At 38.8% G+C, this 15448-nt stretch overlaps 3 protein-coding genes across 3 annotated transcripts; 1 reads left to right on the forward strand and 2 right to left on the reverse strand.

The window, feature by feature from the left end:
* Positions 1-288: 288 nt before the first annotated feature.
* On the forward strand, positions 289-6938 carry LOC121977924 (mitochondrial inner membrane protein OXA1-like). The gene is made up of 9 exons (XM_042530326.1): positions 289-790; positions 885-975; positions 3711-3752; positions 3956-4014; positions 4922-4997; positions 5151-5282; positions 5747-5854; positions 6151-6205; positions 6328-6938. The coding sequence occupies exons 1-9, from the start codon at positions 429-431 to the stop codon at positions 6612-6614; spliced, it is 1212 nt and encodes a 403-aa protein (XP_042386260.1). The 5' UTR covers positions 289-428; the 3' UTR covers positions 6615-6938.
* Positions 6939-7217: 279 nt separating this feature from the next.
* LOC121976487 (probable pectin methyltransferase QUA3) lies at positions 7218-12250 on the reverse strand. The gene is made up of 7 exons (XM_042528666.1): positions 11653-12250; positions 10461-10664; positions 10151-10361; positions 9793-10054; positions 9315-9686; positions 8334-8426; positions 7218-7831 (listed from the first exon to the last, which is right to left on the reverse strand). Exons 1-7 carry the CDS (start codon positions 12112-12114, stop codon positions 7609-7611), a joined length of 1827 nt encoding a protein of 608 aa, XP_042384600.1. The 5' UTR covers positions 12115-12250; the 3' UTR covers positions 7218-7608.
* A 730-nt stretch (positions 12251-12980) lies between these two features.
* On the reverse strand, positions 12981-14773 carry LOC121976488 (protein IQ-DOMAIN 22-like). The gene is made up of 3 exons (XM_042528667.1): positions 14367-14773; positions 13750-14037; positions 12981-13681 (listed from the first exon to the last, which is right to left on the reverse strand). Exons 1-3 carry the CDS (start codon positions 14730-14732, stop codon positions 13085-13087), a joined length of 1251 nt encoding a protein of 416 aa, XP_042384601.1. The 5' UTR covers positions 14733-14773; the 3' UTR covers positions 12981-13084.
* Between the last annotated feature and the right edge of the window lie 675 nt (positions 14774-15448).

The following is a 15448-nucleotide window of genomic DNA, read 5'->3' on the forward strand; positions in this document are numbered from 1 at the left end:
GAATATTTGATGAATGTATAAATATTTGATTGATGATATATTTAATTATGAGATTTATAATATTTAAATAATGAGATATTTAAATATATGGATAAATTTATAAATATTGATTCGTAAAATATTTAAGTAATGAGATATTTAAATATATGGATAGGGATCATAAATTTAATAACTTGAATCAAGTTAACCAGATATAATTGAATAATTTAAAATATTTAAATATTAATTAGAATTAAATATTGAGGTTAATTTTATGGCAATTTACAGTTAATTTAATTAATTAACATAAACAAAATGAAGTGAGAGAGAAGAGAGAGAGAGAGCGCGCTGATTGCCTCGCCGTCGTCGAGATCCTTCTACTTTGCCACCGTCCTCAAAGCCCTATAAAGAAAGCCTAATTCCTAGATCTCTCTCTCTCTTTTCTCGGCATGGCTTGCTGCCGGAGAAGCCTCACCACCTCCTTCAGCCGACTCACCAGCCGCCTCCGCCCCTCCTGCGCTCACATCCTCCGCGATGATCGGGAAACCACCGAACCCACGAATCCTCCGCCGTTGCCCCATTTTCCTTCCCGTTACTACTCCTCTGATCTCGTCCCATCGGTCTCTAGCTATGTTGGATGGAGAATCCCCGGATTCTCTCACCCTCTCGGCCTCGACTCCTGCCTCCTGCGCAGCTATTCCTCAGCTCCTTTTCCTGGGGAGGTAGCAGCTGCGGCGGCTGATTCGTTTCTTCCCGTGGCAGCTCTGCAGCATTTGATCGATGCAGTTCATTCTTTCATGGGTCTCAACTGGTCAGAATCTTTTTGCACTTCTTTGATGGGTATTAAATGACTTGACGTTGGTGGCAGAAGCAAGAACAAATTTTCACGATATCCTTTGTTTCAGGTGGGCTTCCATTGCTCTGACGACTGTATTGATCAGGATGCTTATTGTTCCACTTCTGTTGAGTCAGATGAAATCCACAGCGAAGCTTAGTGTGAGTTACAATTTGATATTTTTGCCAAATTTCTGTGTTGATACTTTCTCCAGATTGGGGACACGGCATTATATCCAAATTATACTTGTCTTTGAGATTTTCTTGTTTGATATTTAATTTTGATCTCGACACTCACAATTGAACAGGTGTTCAAGTTGTCTTTATCCAAACTAACTTATCATTGAACACATTGAAAAGTAACAAAAAGTGATAGCTAACTTCTTATTGTAATTATCACATATGATATGGAACAAGCAGTATCATCTAAGACATGGCGATCAGAATAATCAATTTGGCAAATTTTACTTTACTGTTTAATATTCTAAAATTTAGATGCACATTTATAGATTCCACTGAAGAAGACGCATAGTTCTAAGGTATAAGTATCATTAGTGACTTTGACCTTACAAGTAAATACTGTGTCACTGTTCGTTATATGCAGAGAATATAATTTAACAATTCCTAAAGCATGCTTATCCTACAAGTCCAAACAAATAAAATCATTATAGATTTTAAAGTCATCATTAGTTTTTGCTGATAATGAGTTTGATTTGGCTGCATTACCAAACTAAAACATAATCTGTTTGCATTCCTTCAGCATCATTCTAGCAAATATTGCACCATTGAGTACTTTCTAGGTTAGTCTGTCTTGAATGAAAGAAATCAAACATACTATATTATGTGAAGGCATCTCTCTTAAGTTTCCTGGAACCATCTGGTTGTTTTTATAAAACAGCAAGATGATCTTCAATTGAATAATAACTAAGTCAGCTTTATTATCATCAACATCACCAACCATGTTGATCCCAACTATTTGGGTGCAACAACATGTATTGTATCCTTCTGCTAAATTTTTTGCAACTATATTACTAAATAAAATCAACTCTGTTAACATTTCCAAAATAAGACTCAGATTCATTTATATTTTATTTTTACCTGCAAAAATTGCCATTCACTAAGTGACAAAAGCACAACTACAATCCATTCTATATTGAACCATGGTTTCTTTATAAGTTCATATCATATCTAGATTCTAGAATAACAGAACTTAGTAACTTGGCCTGAGCCCTTCATGAGCCTGTAGCTTTGGTTTAAAAGGTCTTAAGCCACCTGATTAGATCCAACACTTTGTGGATATATTTTTCAATCATGTACCTTTAAGATTGCCAGCTGCAAATAACTTGATTTTTCTGTCATATTTTATTTGTTAACTTTTGCATCCTTCTTTTTTGCATCCTTCTTTTTTGTTTCCTTTTTTTTTCTTCCCAGTAAAATTAACAAGAACCAAAGAGATAGTATAGCACCTTTGTAATGGTTAGGTGCTTCGACACTTGTGTGATTCGCTGAGATACTAAATTTTTACACGGAATTTTTGCTTGCAATTGATTTATAGGAAATGCCGAATGAATGGTCAAAATGGGGAGAGCTCTCTGTAGTCTTGTGTGTGATTGTCATTTGCCTTGTCTTTCTCTTAAGCTAAAATGAAAAGTTTATAAGATTGTTGTATGACTGCCATGATTTATGAATCAGGGCATTAGATTATTAGAAAGAAACACATAAGAAAAAGTCAAAATCAAGGATTCAAAAACAATTGCAGGCAGTATGTGGTCAACTCATATAGCACTAGGATATATGCAATAATGCAAATACTATTAAAAATATTAAAACATATTTGTATATAAAAATGATGCACATACATGCAATATAGTATATTTATTGACGTATCCAAATCATACTTTCATACACACTCATATAATGTGAAACAATTAAAATTAATCAATTTTGTAAAATATGGTAGGCTAGAAATTCAAGTCAATTTGGTTTAGTTTTAATTAGTTAAAAAGAATTGGGTTGGATTTTTTTAACTGCATATTAAGAAAAGTCATATGCAGCTGCAATGCAATCCTCTTGAAGATCCATATAGCAGCTTAATATGCGGCCCAAGTGGGGATGTATGAAGTTATGCGAAAAATAACATAGTAAATACTAACACACAAGAGAAATGAGGTATATCTCCATTAGATGATAATAAAAAAGAAAATAGGTTAAGATGATTTCTACACGTATGAAGTTCACCAATTCATTCTATAGACTGAATTAGAGTGGAAGATGTAAGAGAGAGATATGCCATAGAAAAACAATAGTCGACATAATACAAAATAATACAAAAGGACTTAATTGACTTGAGTATTAGTAGTGATATAGTTTTGCAAAAGCTCGATTGAGATAAACAATTGATAGTTTGTTAGTGATAAGATTCATCTAGCCAACCCCAAATAGTTAGGACAAACACAACTTGATGGTGAAGATGGGTATGATGATTTATTCTTCAATAAGATTGTTAAAAATCACCGTTGAGCTCTATTGTAGTGTTTATATTGTTCTCTATAACATGTAATACATTACTCTTTATATGGGCCTTACATTGCCAAAACAATTTGATGCATACTTCAAATTAACTTTGAAGAAAAACCTTTCTGACAACCTTACCTATATTTGAGAATGCAGACATTCTTGAACCTCTTTCCTTATGCGTAGTGTTATAGAATATGGTCTTTTATTGTGTACAGTATGCACTATTATTCCTTTTTATTTTAGTCTAACCACCAGTCTCATTTGATTTAATAGAAGGTTATGTTTTTCATATGGGATGGTCATTCTCTTTGTTTGACTCTGCCTCACTGCAGATTTAGAACTATAAAGCAATTATTGAAGTTGTTTTTTGCCCTGTGCAGATGATAGCACCAGAGATGGAGCAGATTAGGAAACAAATGAATGTATGATTTTTACTCTTGATAATTGATCTAGTGCAATAATAGTTTTACTCTACATTACTCATCTGTTATGCAACACATCACCAACAATGTAATGGCAAATGCTTACACTGAAATGAAGTTGTCTGCTGCTCTGCTTTCTTTTTTTTTCTTTTACATGTTTAGTGTTTTATTGATACGCATGTATATTTGATGCTCTGCTGCAGACAATGGATCCCAAAACATCACAGGAAGGTCAAAAACGAATGAAGGAATTTTTCGAAAAGTATGTTCTGTTCAAGCAGGCCTTGTTTTTTTTCCTAATTACTTATTCATCTTGTTAGTTTCTTTTAAGCAAGGTTTTCTACTTAGAGGCTAACCTTGCAGTCATAAACTGTTTACACACATGCACGCATGAGAACTTATGTTTGTGCTTTCAGGCAGATGTTAGTTTGGAGCCGATTTATCAAACTTGACCTTTTATGATGGGCAATGTAGTGAAGCAGAATCTGTTAAACTCTGTTTATGGAACTCTCGTTATATTATTTAGGTCATTCCATCAATGTTGAAGTGACCATTATGGAGCAGCAGAGTTATTTCTTTAGTTGGCTTGAATTAAATGGAAGAATGTCTCGTTGTAAATGCTAAAAATATAAGACTATATATTGGCTCTTCTGGAGAGCTTATGGTCCATGTTTGGATTGTATCAATTAACAAATATGACAGTAAAATTAAATCAGCTCATGTTAAGGTGATTCACCCATCTGTGCATGACAAGGTGTCAGATTAGTAGAGGCTATGTTATGTATGTGACGGTTTGGATTAAGTTGTAGAAAGTATCATGAAGTCTTAAAGAGTGGGGAAAAAAAAGATGTTTACTTCATGAAAACGTAAGTTTCAGGGAAGTGCTTTAATTATAAAAAGATATACTCCCACCAATAAGTCAGTTATGTGTTAGCCACAGGAGATGGGCCAACCCAGTCTAGTCAGCCAACTCAATGATGACAAGGAGTTTTGAAAATATAAAACCATAATCTGGGTGGTTTCCTAAGACCTCAAGTTCATAGGTAATGCCTACAATTTGATTATTTTTTTGGATTATCTAGTCAGTTCTAGTTGATTTAATGATCTACATGCTTTCCATCTTGCTATTAGCCTTCTTACTGGTTTCTACTTTTAATTGATAACTCTAGGCATGGGGTCACACCGTTTACTCTACTGAGGGGACTCTTTATCCAAGGCCCAGCATTCATGAGTTTCTTTTTTGCAGTAAGCTCGTTTATTTCATTTCAATTTCGACCATGTTATCTGATAATTAATTTCTGATTACATTTGTCATTTCAATCTTAAAAATCCTGTTTCATGAATAGTATGTAATGATATTCTAATTGCAGATAACTGATATTATGATATGTGTTGTAGATCTCGAACATGGTTGAGAAAGTTCCATCTTTTAAGGGAGGTGGGACTCTATGGTTCACTGACTTGACAACGCCTGATCCTCTGTACATCCTTCCAATATTGACAGCACTGTCTTTCTTGGCAACTGTAGAGGTAAGGCTTCTTAAACTAATAGATTTTGGTTTTAATTGAATGTGGAATACATTTATGTATATTCATTTTCCAGTGGCTATGTTAAGACTACTTAAATACCTTCTTGCAAGCCTGAGAAGATCACTTGGGTTGTGTTTCTCTCTCTTCTTATTTCTTTTTCTTTTTTGTTTTTTGGGCTTTCTTGGTGTCAATCGTAGACTCATTTGATTATGATCCATTCATTTTAAAAAAAACTCTTGGTGAAGATGAAGCATGTTATGATATGTAATATAATCTATTGTACACAGTTCACTTATGGCTAAATAATTACCATAAATTGTATCTGATTTGTCAAACTTCCATGATTGTCCCTAACAATTCCTGATATTGTCTCACAATACCCTTGGGACTAAAATTAATTCTTCTTTGAGTGGAGTACTGCTTGACTCATAATTATAGTATGACTACTTTTTCTGTCATTTCAGCTTAACATGCAAGTAGGAATGGAAGGAAATTTAATGGGAAAAAACATGAAGAACTTCTTCAGGGTTCTTGCAGTATTGACAGTTCCATTTACAGCCAGATTTCCAAAGGTATTTAATTAATCACTTTGACCCTAATTTTGAGAGTGCAGTATCTGAAAACATCAAATATTGTTCTGAAGGTGTCCTTTGCACAGTTGTTAGACTAGCTCTTAATTATTCTTATGTAATTATAATGCACAACTACCAGTTACAGAAATACTAAACTTTGGAGTTGTACTAATGTTTATATTTAATATACAATTGTATTACAATACACGACTGCATTCCCATTTTCTTTATTTTAATGCTTGAACGTTACAATATATCGTTATCTAGTTTAACCACATCCTTTGTCAACCTTCAAGGCTATCTTCTGTTACTGGGTTACGTCGAACCTTTTCTCGCTTGGGTATGGTTTTGGTGAGTCCACTTCTTTCCAAAATCTAGCATTGTCTCTTTCTTTCTCATCTTTGCAAAATGTTTCTTGTTTCGCTTGCAATTCACCCCCCGAGAATTTATGAATGCAATGTTGGGTTCGATAGTGATGAAACGCCCGCCTGTGAGGAAGTTCTTGAATCTCCCGGAAGTAGTTCCCCAGCCACAACCCACGGGTGGGAGCTTCTCTTTCTTTGGTACCTCCAAGCAGACAGCACCTGTAGACCCATCTACAACAGCTGAGGCAGCGTCTCCAGTTTTTCCACCGAGGGTTAAGGTGTCCGAGCAAAGTAGGACCTCTGATAAAAAGATATATCCTTCTTCCGCTATAAGTCACCGGATTAGAAACTTGGAGAAGACCGTCAAAGCTAGAAACAAAACTAAGAAAAGGTGAGAAATGTAGTTGGCTTATTCTGTTCCCAGTCACAGTGAGCACCATGCAAACCATTTCTTGGATTTTTATTACTTGCTAGGTTTATCATATTTCCAAACATCACGTAATCTCACTCAGTTTCATTAGTAGATTGATTTTTTAAAAGGAGAATAATGTTATTATCGCATAGTCTATGAAAACCTGTATCTAGGTATGACATTAATCTTGAGATAGATGATTGAATCAGCATCTTTCATCACATAGCAATAGTTCTTCCTTTTTCTTTAAGGATTGCATGGAACTGAGTTCTTCGGTAGAGCCCTTATAAACATTTGAAATTTTGCCTATGTATACATCCAATGCTAGATGCTTCTGTGATCTCTCGGCCAGTGTGTATCTTAATAATAGATTGAGCTTGTGACATTTGGTTTGATACAGCTCTATAAGCTTAGATGAATATATTACAGTTGATTTGAATTTAAGTATTTTAGATTAGTGATTAAGTGCATGTTTTAAAAAATACCTTGTTAATTCACTTTGATTTGCAAGTGACAAAAATCAAATCCATCAACAACATTTCTATGCTACAATTAATCCGCATGGATTAATTAATAAGAACCCAAATTAAAATCTGCAATTTAGCTTTATAAAATTATATTAACGGATTATTTGCCTCATCTTGAATTACACTTGACTGGAACAAGTTTGACATCTTACATATATTACAAAGTCTTAGAAATTTGATCAGAAGAAAGAACTACTCCGATTTATCATAACAGTTTGTATTAGACTCCCCAAAATAATATGTAATTCAACTAATTGCATTTCCTAATTGAATTTATGTAAATAACTACTCTTAAGATTATTTCCCCCTCCCTCCCTGGCGCAAAAAATGAACTCAAAGCGAAGCACTGGTACTAATTCAGGTTGTCAAACTGAGGTAGATTATTTCCCCCTCCCTCCCTCCCTGGTGCAAAAAATGAACACAGCGAAGCACTGGTACTAATTCAGGTTGTCAAACTGAGGTTGCGGGCAGTGTCCAGAATGTTTTGGTTGCCACAAGAATTCTTTCATCACCGTGAGATTCGGGCTCGCTTTTGTGGACCTCAGCGGTCCATCGGATTGCATGAGCTATTTGAACAACCTTATTGATCACTTCATCTGAATCCCGCACTACAATGGTTCCCTCTGGGCGAAGAATGCGATCCATCTCCACCAACAGATCCACAAGACTGCACCTGGGACAAGTGAAACAAGTATGGATTTATTAGCCAGGGAAAGAAAACCGCCTAACAGATGCTCCTATGGCCCTAATATTTCTCTGGAAAATGTTTCTGTCGATTTCTAATATGCTTTTATAATCCTACACAACATAAATCTTGAAAGATGAGCACATCAATTGAACACAGTTGTGAAAAACAAAGTTAAAAACTTGTGTTAGCATTTTTTTTTTTAACTATGTGGAGGGTCATCAAAGTGTTTTTGGAACTGACGACACAAATGGATTCCTAGGAGCCCTTGTATCACGAATCCTATTTCTGTATTTGAGCAAACAATCCTGTTTTTCTCCAGTCTTACCTTCTTTCCACTTCTATCGAACCACATTTTAAGACATTTGTCTTGATTATATAAGTGTATATATATTATGCTTGATATTATATCTGACATGTGGCGATAAAAAAAATACAATTATGTGCTAGAATAATCAACAAATACTGAGATAATAAAAACTGGTATTACCTATTCTCGCCCGACGAATCCCTTATCAGAGAACTAATTCGTGCAACATGAATCAGATCATAGGTTCTTGGGTAAGTGGAGAAAGCTTCACACCTAACAGCACAAGCGAAACCCCATTAGTAGCTTCAACTTGGAGTATAAAGGTCAAAACTCACAAATACTGAGTATGTTGCAACTGATATTCCAACCAAACGAACAAGTTAATTAAGAAACATATCAAAAGGCAAGAAATTACAAACTTATTAGAAGAAAACATATGCTAAATATTTGGGTAAATATCAGTTTGCCACTTTTGCTGGTGCCTTGAATGATTGAAAATGGAAAGTTGGGAAAAATTGTTTGGTGACAGAGCTAGAAAAGTGAAAAGCACTTTATTGTTGAAGACCAAGGAAGGGTGTAAAAAGAATAATTATTTACGTGACCAAAGAAATCCTAAATCCCTTTTCTTTATCATAATAATTTCTTTGTTGAATTTTACAGGAAAGAAGAAAACATGTAAAGAGGCAGCCATAATGCTTAGCTAGAATCTCAATTTACCAACTCAGGTTTCAAATGTTTTAACCTAGTCTCTTAACCAGTCAACTCCTATATGCTCTTAAGGCCTTCAAACATATTTAGCTGGTTCACTGAATGATTTTACGTTAATGGTGAAGAATCCTTACATTGAAGATAAGCTCAAGTATCCAGGTATTATCTACATTGCTAGTTGTTATCCTTTCCTAGTAGAAAGTAAATTTACATATAGTTGCAAGGTCATCACGTTGTTTTCTAGTAGAAAGCAAATTTAATGTCATAGGCCACAGGGTGAAAATAAACTTATTCCATATTTCCCTTCTTAATGCAAATCCAGGATCAAGTAGAGCAAACATTTGTAGATCAATCTAGAAACAAAATTTTGAGACTTAACTTGGGGATCTATTATGAGTGGTAATACTCATCATGACAACTAATGCACATCTAACAATGTAATAAAAAACTTACCAATCATGATATACTCCAATAAGACCTCTGTCATAGATGATACCAAGAGTTAATGGCTTCCTTACAGGAACAACATTCATGACCCAGACTGGCTCAGAACTTAGTGTCGCTGCAAAGCCTCCAAAGAAAGCATTCATGTCCATAACATTACGTATATGCGGAGTCCCTAGTTTAATGCCAAGCGATTTTTTATAGTAAGCAACCCGTCTTGCCCAACGATGTGTATCAGCCTCAAACACATCAAGCCCATTTTTAATAAGCGAGACCCTTGCGGGAGATTTTGTCAGCCTCTCTGGCCATTTAGGGATAGCCCCAATAGATATTTCTGCTGAAAGGGGCACTTTGCTGACACACTTCTTCAACTTAAAATACCTAGAAACAATATAGTCATCAATAACGAGCATGACATTGGCAACAAAAAATCACCTCAAGATAAATTTACTATATGTAAGAAGAAAGAGGTTTCTTAAAAGGTTACCATGCTTCGTTTGGGTCATCATTATCACTGCATTGATTAAGCCTAAAATTGACTAGGTCAGGGAGACATGAAACTCCAGAAGGCTTCTTCCAAATTGCAGTATTACCATTAACGGCAATAAGTTCATAGCATAAGGCATGAGTCATGGACTGGAGATCAGCCCACTCCTTTTCCTGTTTAGTCCATTGAACAGGGGGACCAGATATTACTAAATATCCTTCTGGCCTAATTAAACGATCCACTTCAATAAGATATGTTCCATCTGCATGCCAATGTCCCATTAGATGAATATAGAGGAAGGGGCCTCCCAGACATGAATCCAAACATTTGAAAGACAAATAAGATCAAGGGAACTCACTGTGAGCAGTAAAGGGAATCAAACACCGAGAACAATGGACTAGATCAAAAGAATATGCAGAAAAAGGTAGTCGCCGTGTGCCCAACATGGCTACAAATGCAGGTATCCCTCTTTCTAATGCAAATTGTATTTGAGATTTATGTGAGTCCCTTGGAGCAAATGATATCGTAATAATATTCTCCTTGAGTAAGAAACCTCCAAAGCTGGCCACCTGAATAAGATCATGATAATAAAATTTCCCAAATTACAAAAAGAAATGAATAATGCAAGCGTTGAAGGAAGCTTAATATATTAGTGATAAATCTCTTACCCCACATCCCATGTCCAGAGCTGTCCGTATGAGGCCTTTCTTTATAGGGATGAACTGCCCAAGTTTCGAAATGTAATGTTCAGCACCATCAGGAAACATAGTCCCACCACCCGGAAATGCAAAATATGATCCTTCTTCTTTCATCCAACCTTGATGGCCTTTCCTCTCGGCAATTTTGTCATATGGCATGTTATCATGCCATATCTGCATAGGGAATAGTAAATTACATGATATACAGATAAATGTTGCAGTGTTGCAAAGACAAACAAATACTGAGATAAACTGAAGACATAATTCACATGAGTAAAATACCAAAACAAGAGGGAAAACAGAAACAATAGCAACTGGAATCCAACAAATTGCAACAAACAGCACACACGTACTTGCTAGTCATAAATAATCCAAGAACATGCTGTTTTGCGAAAGGAGTTTTCTTGCACTAATAAATGCGTCCATGTTGTATCTTTCATCTTAACTGAATACTAGGTCAAGAAAGCAAAAGAGAGTACACAATGATTAGCAAAAGCTAGAGTTGCTCAATCATGCAAGACCATGAAGAGCAAAGATGAAAAATTTAGCATACAAATAGAAAGTTGTGTAAAATTAATTGATACGGAAAAAACAAAACATGGAAGAAGAAGAGGATGATAGTGTAAACATAATGAAAATAGTGCTAAAAAATGAATGTGAATAGAATTAGACACCTTACATGATAAATTTGAACAACATTGCTAGCATTTTTACGGGTCATCATTTGAATCAATAAACATCAGTTCTTTCCTAGTTTCAATTTTACAAACATAAAGAATTAGATCGCCCAAATTCACCAAAACTTGTCAGTAAGTACAAAGCAAACAAGTGAACAAGTTGTTGATAACAAGTATAGAATGAAGCATATGAGCATCAAACCCTATTTACCACAACGTTATTAAGAAATCTTGAAGCTTTCGGAAAAAGGAAAATCACAGAATGTATTTACATTTTGTATGCAAAGGATAGATCGACCGGTTCATGTATAGATGCAAATGATTATAGGCCCCATTATTTCTTGCAACCTACTAGCCTATTACCACTGCCCCTAATAACAAGCGCCAAGAAGAGTTCAACAGCACGAATTTTCTACAGAAGTCTGAGTTCCCAGATCCAGAGTCACTGTAGTTTCAGGGGGAAAAAACAGGGAGAAAAAGTTTACTTTGTGGAGGCTTTCAGGCCAAGGGACAGGAGTCCGGTACCCTTTCGGTGGCGGGACAAGGCAGAGTGGTGTATCCTCCGGCAGAGGGCAGTGGCGCTCTCGGTAGAAGTTCATCTCCCGAGTCAGCTGACTGTTCAGACGTGGGTTCTCGCAGGGCATGTTGTCCACCTCGTCCTCCGAGCAGGCTTCGATGACAACGACTCGACCGCCAGCAGAGGAAGAAGAAGAAGAAGAAGGTGGGTCGAGGATGGCGAGGACGCGCTGGCGCTCGCGGGGATCGGAGTTGGAGGAGCGGGCGAGGGCGCGGCGTCCGGAGGCGGCGAGCGAGTCCCCGAGGGAGGTGAACAGGAGGAGGAAAAAGACTAGGACAGCGGCGAAGAAGGCAGCGGCAGCGAGGTCGAGAAGCGTCCACTGGCGCGACACCGGTGAGCGCCTGCCCGACGGGAGGCTGAGATGGCCCATGTCGAACTCGCCGGCCAAGATCCGATCTTTCTCTTTCGCTCTCCTGGAGCGGGTGGTTACAGTGTGAAATGTGGGATCTCACTCACACTCTCTGTGTGTGAGTGGAAGGAGGGAAATGGCAAGTGGGTCTGGTAAGATGGCAAATTGGGAGGAAGGAAAAAACAGGAGAAAGGAAAGGAAAGGAAAGGAAAGGAAAAGGCGGTGCTAATGTAACTATTTTTTTTTAAAAAAAAAACTCCATTTGATTCATGTTGAAAAATACTTTTTTGGGATTTTATTTAACCATCAAAATACCTTGTATTTATTAACAAATTAGTATTTTAATTAACAATTTTTAAAAGAGTAAAATAGTGTTAATTATAAATACGTCATATATTTCTAGGCCCAAGAAATGCCCCTGATTCCAATGGAACTAAAAATTGTTGGGCCCATTCCGCTCCCAATAAAGCCCACTAGATGACGCTATGAGGCCCATGCCATCGATGTGTCTTTCTAACAATTCGAACTAACTCAAGAGTTTTTCGATAAATTAAATAAATAAATAAGAATTAGAGTGGGTACGATATGATCATTTAATATATTTATTATAAGCACCAATTATAAACTAGTTTCCAAAATCCAAATGGAATGCATCAGCGGGCCAAAATATAGTAAAATGCATCACCAAATTTCAATCATTACTTTGCCACCCCATTAATTCTGTATACATACTCAGTCTCAGTCCCCCACCACATTTATGCGATGATTGCCTTTTTCCAATCATTTGGAGAGCACATTTGATCGTGTGTTTTTTTTTAAAAAAATATTTATCGAGTATATTAAAATCTTTTTGATCATCGTCAAAAGGAGCATTTAGCATTCCACGCTTGCAGGAATCCATGATTGGAAGTGAATTGTCAGAAACCAAATAGACATGGCGGATCATAATCTATCAGATACTGATCGTGATCTAAGAGTTTCAGTTTCAGCTTCATCGATTTTTTAGCGGCATCTCTAATCTATCCAATCTTCCTGATCCTGGATTTGCCCTGTTGGTAAATTTAGCATGCCGCGAAGGAGGCGGCGGAGGAGGAGGACCACTTCGCTGCTGAGCTAACAATGGCGGAAGCTGCCCTCCTACATGAGACGACGACCTCTTCCCCACCGCCCTCTGCCTCGGCGCGCTGTGCGACCGCAGTTTCGCCATTGACGACTCCGTCTTCGCCATGTAGTTCGGGCAGCAGTCCACGCAGCCGCTACACAAGCTCTGAGCGTCGCCGTCGTCGTCGACCTTCTTCCTGCTGCTCCGGTGGAGGGACGACGCTCCGTAGTACAAGAACGAGCTCTCGCCCCAGGAGTCCTTCGACGGCGAGGCGAGCACGGTGGGGAAGCTCCGGGTATTGCAGGAGGAGGAGTAATGGTAGCAGTGGTGGTTGCTCATCTCGCGGCTGCGGGCGAAGCTTCCTAGGTCAACTTCCAGTATCTTGGCGTTGTCGTCGGCCGGAGAGAAATTTGTGGCCTTTCTTGCGGCGGCGTCGTCGTCGTCCCACCCAAATGCTCTGCCCACTTCCATTCTCGATGAATTCCTCTACAGAGATTGGAGCGAATTCAGCTAAAAATTTAAGCTTTGAGGAATCATAGCCGAGATTTACTTACCCTGAGAGAGAAATATCTATTGGAGCAGGCGATTGGTCGAATAGCTCGTTCATAATCTTCATCAGTTCCAGAATTTGGAGAACAGAGGGAAGCGCGAGGAAGGAAAGCTTTCGCCGGCAGTTGGCTCCTCGCCGAGCTTAGAACTCGGCACGCCCGGGCACGCGCCTGGACGCGCACGAGCGCCTGCATGCACCGGAGAGTCTCCGCGGTCTGCTTCCTGACGAAGTTGCCGCGAACCAAAGCCTGGAGCTTCACCAGTCCCCTCAACGCCTTGAGAGCTCGCCTCGCCTGCAATTCACAAAACATGCAACGAATCAATGAATTGAAAGGGAGAGAAACTGGAACGTAGTGCCTGGAAGAAAGCCATTAAAGGCGAGGTGGAAACTGGGAAAGCGGCTTTCTGTGTTCTGAGAAAAGATGGAAACTTTGAAGCGACAGGTTCTGCTGCAAGGACTGCACTCCCAGTGAGTCCTCTGTTGTTTCGAAATCCAAGATCCAATTAAGGGAAACGAGAAAAGATGCAATTTTTGTTACCCTAATTAATTTCTCCGGCGGAAGGAAATCAGTGGAAGGTGCAAAATTGAAACTTGTTATGGGAATTAGGGCAGAAGGCTAACCAAGTAGCCCCGAAATGTGGACTGGATCTTCACTGCCGCCGCCGCCCATTCCTCCTCCAGGTTCGGCTCAGTCCTCCCGCCGCTCGCCGTCAGTCTTACCACCACCGCGGCCGCCTGCGCGGCAGCGACCGCGGCCTCCGCCACCGCAGAAGTCGCCGCCGCCACGGCGATTGCACGCTTGCTGCGTTCCTTCTCGTACTCTGCGTACAAGGGAAGCCGGAGCTCCTCGCGGTGCGGCTGTTGCTGGTGGTGGTGTTTCTCCCGGAACGACTTACCGGAGCCCCACAGTCTCTTCGCCTCCGGGGGTTCACCCGCCTTTTTTCCGCCCAGCAGAAGCCCCCGGAACCACCTTGCCGCCCGGCCCATCACCCCTCCTTCGACGATTTCGCAATCCACCGGCGCGGTGGCAGTTTATATAGCATATCCGATTTGGTCGTGACTTGAGTCGTTGTGATGTTATTGTAAATAGGACACGAAGTGGGGGGCCGGCGCGAAGATGTGGAAGTACATAAATACCCCTGAGGAGTCCGTGTAATTTCATTCGGCGCGCCAACCGTACTACTACCACGGAGTGAGGTTGACGCTGCTGCGGAATGGCAGTGGCAGGCGGTTGCGGACCATTCGATCTGCTATCGTGGCCTACGATAGACTCCCACCGCTGACGGAGAGAACGGCGCCGTCACAAACGGTGCGTGTTTTGTCGTCGCGTAGGAGATGGCAGATGGAGTGGGCGCCTGTGCAGCTGCGTTGTTGGATTCACCTCGTGGTCGGCCGGACACGGATGGATCCAAATGATCAAATAATCGTGAAAATGCAGTCAGATCCTGGACCGTAACCTTTATCTGTTCCTGAATCAGAAGTTGTTAATAAGTAAAATTTTATGGATTCTATCTGTCCATAAAATTTTACTTAGGAATGAAATGATCTATTTTCTAGATTGTATTTTATGATCTAGAGGATTCGATCTTTGTGAAAAACGGTTATAATTATATAATAATATACTTATTATAGTTATAAAATTAAAATTATTATATTGTTATAGTAATTATGAATTTATAGTTATTATAATGGGATGATAACTT

Source organism: Zingiber officinale, chromosome 4B (assembly GCF_018446385.1).
Source record: "Zingiber officinale cultivar Zhangliang chromosome 4B, Zo_v1.1, whole genome shotgun sequence".
In the NCBI taxonomy this organism is placed as follows: Eukaryota; Viridiplantae; Streptophyta; class Magnoliopsida; order Zingiberales; family Zingiberaceae; genus Zingiber; species Zingiber officinale.

Excerpts from the sequence above, each read along its gene's own strand:
- LOC121977924 (XM_042530326.1), top strand. The coding sequence starts at position 429 with ATGGCTTGCTGCCGGAGAAGCCTCACCACCTCCTTCAGCCGACTCACC. Across the intron at positions 4,015-4,921 it reads ATGAAGGAATTTTTCGAAAA|GCATGGGGTCACACCGTTTA; the intron begins GTATGTTCTGTT and ends TGATAACTCTAG. Across the intron at positions 6,206-6,327 it reads CTCGCTTGGGTATGGTTTTG|TGATGAAACGCCCGCCTGTG; the intron begins GTGAGTCCACTT and ends TGGGTTCGATAG.
- LOC121976487 (XM_042528666.1), bottom strand. The coding sequence starts at position 12,114 with ATGGGCCATCTCAGCCTCCCGTCGGGCAGGCGCTCACCGGTGTCGCGC. Across the intron at positions 10,665-11,652 it reads GGCCTGAAAGCCTCCACAAA|ATATGGCATGATAACATGCC; the intron begins GTAAACTTTTTC and ends TTCCCTATGCAG. Across the intron at positions 8,427-9,314 it reads ATTGGAGTATATCATGATTG|GTGTGAAGCTTTCTCCACTT; the intron begins GTAAGTTTTTTA and ends TTGTGCTGTTAG.
- LOC121976488 (XM_042528667.1), bottom strand. The coding sequence starts at position 14,732 with ATGGGCCGGGCGGCAAGGTGGTTCCGGGGGCTTCTGCTGGGCGGAAAA. Across the intron at positions 14,038-14,366 it reads CCACATTTCGGGGCTACTTG|GCGAGGCGAGCTCTCAAGGC; the intron begins GTTAGCCTTCTG and ends TGTGAATTGCAG. Across the intron at positions 13,682-13,749 it reads ATAGATATTTCTCTCTCAGG|AGGAATTCATCGAGAATGGA; the intron begins GTAAGTAAATCT and ends CAATCTCTGTAG.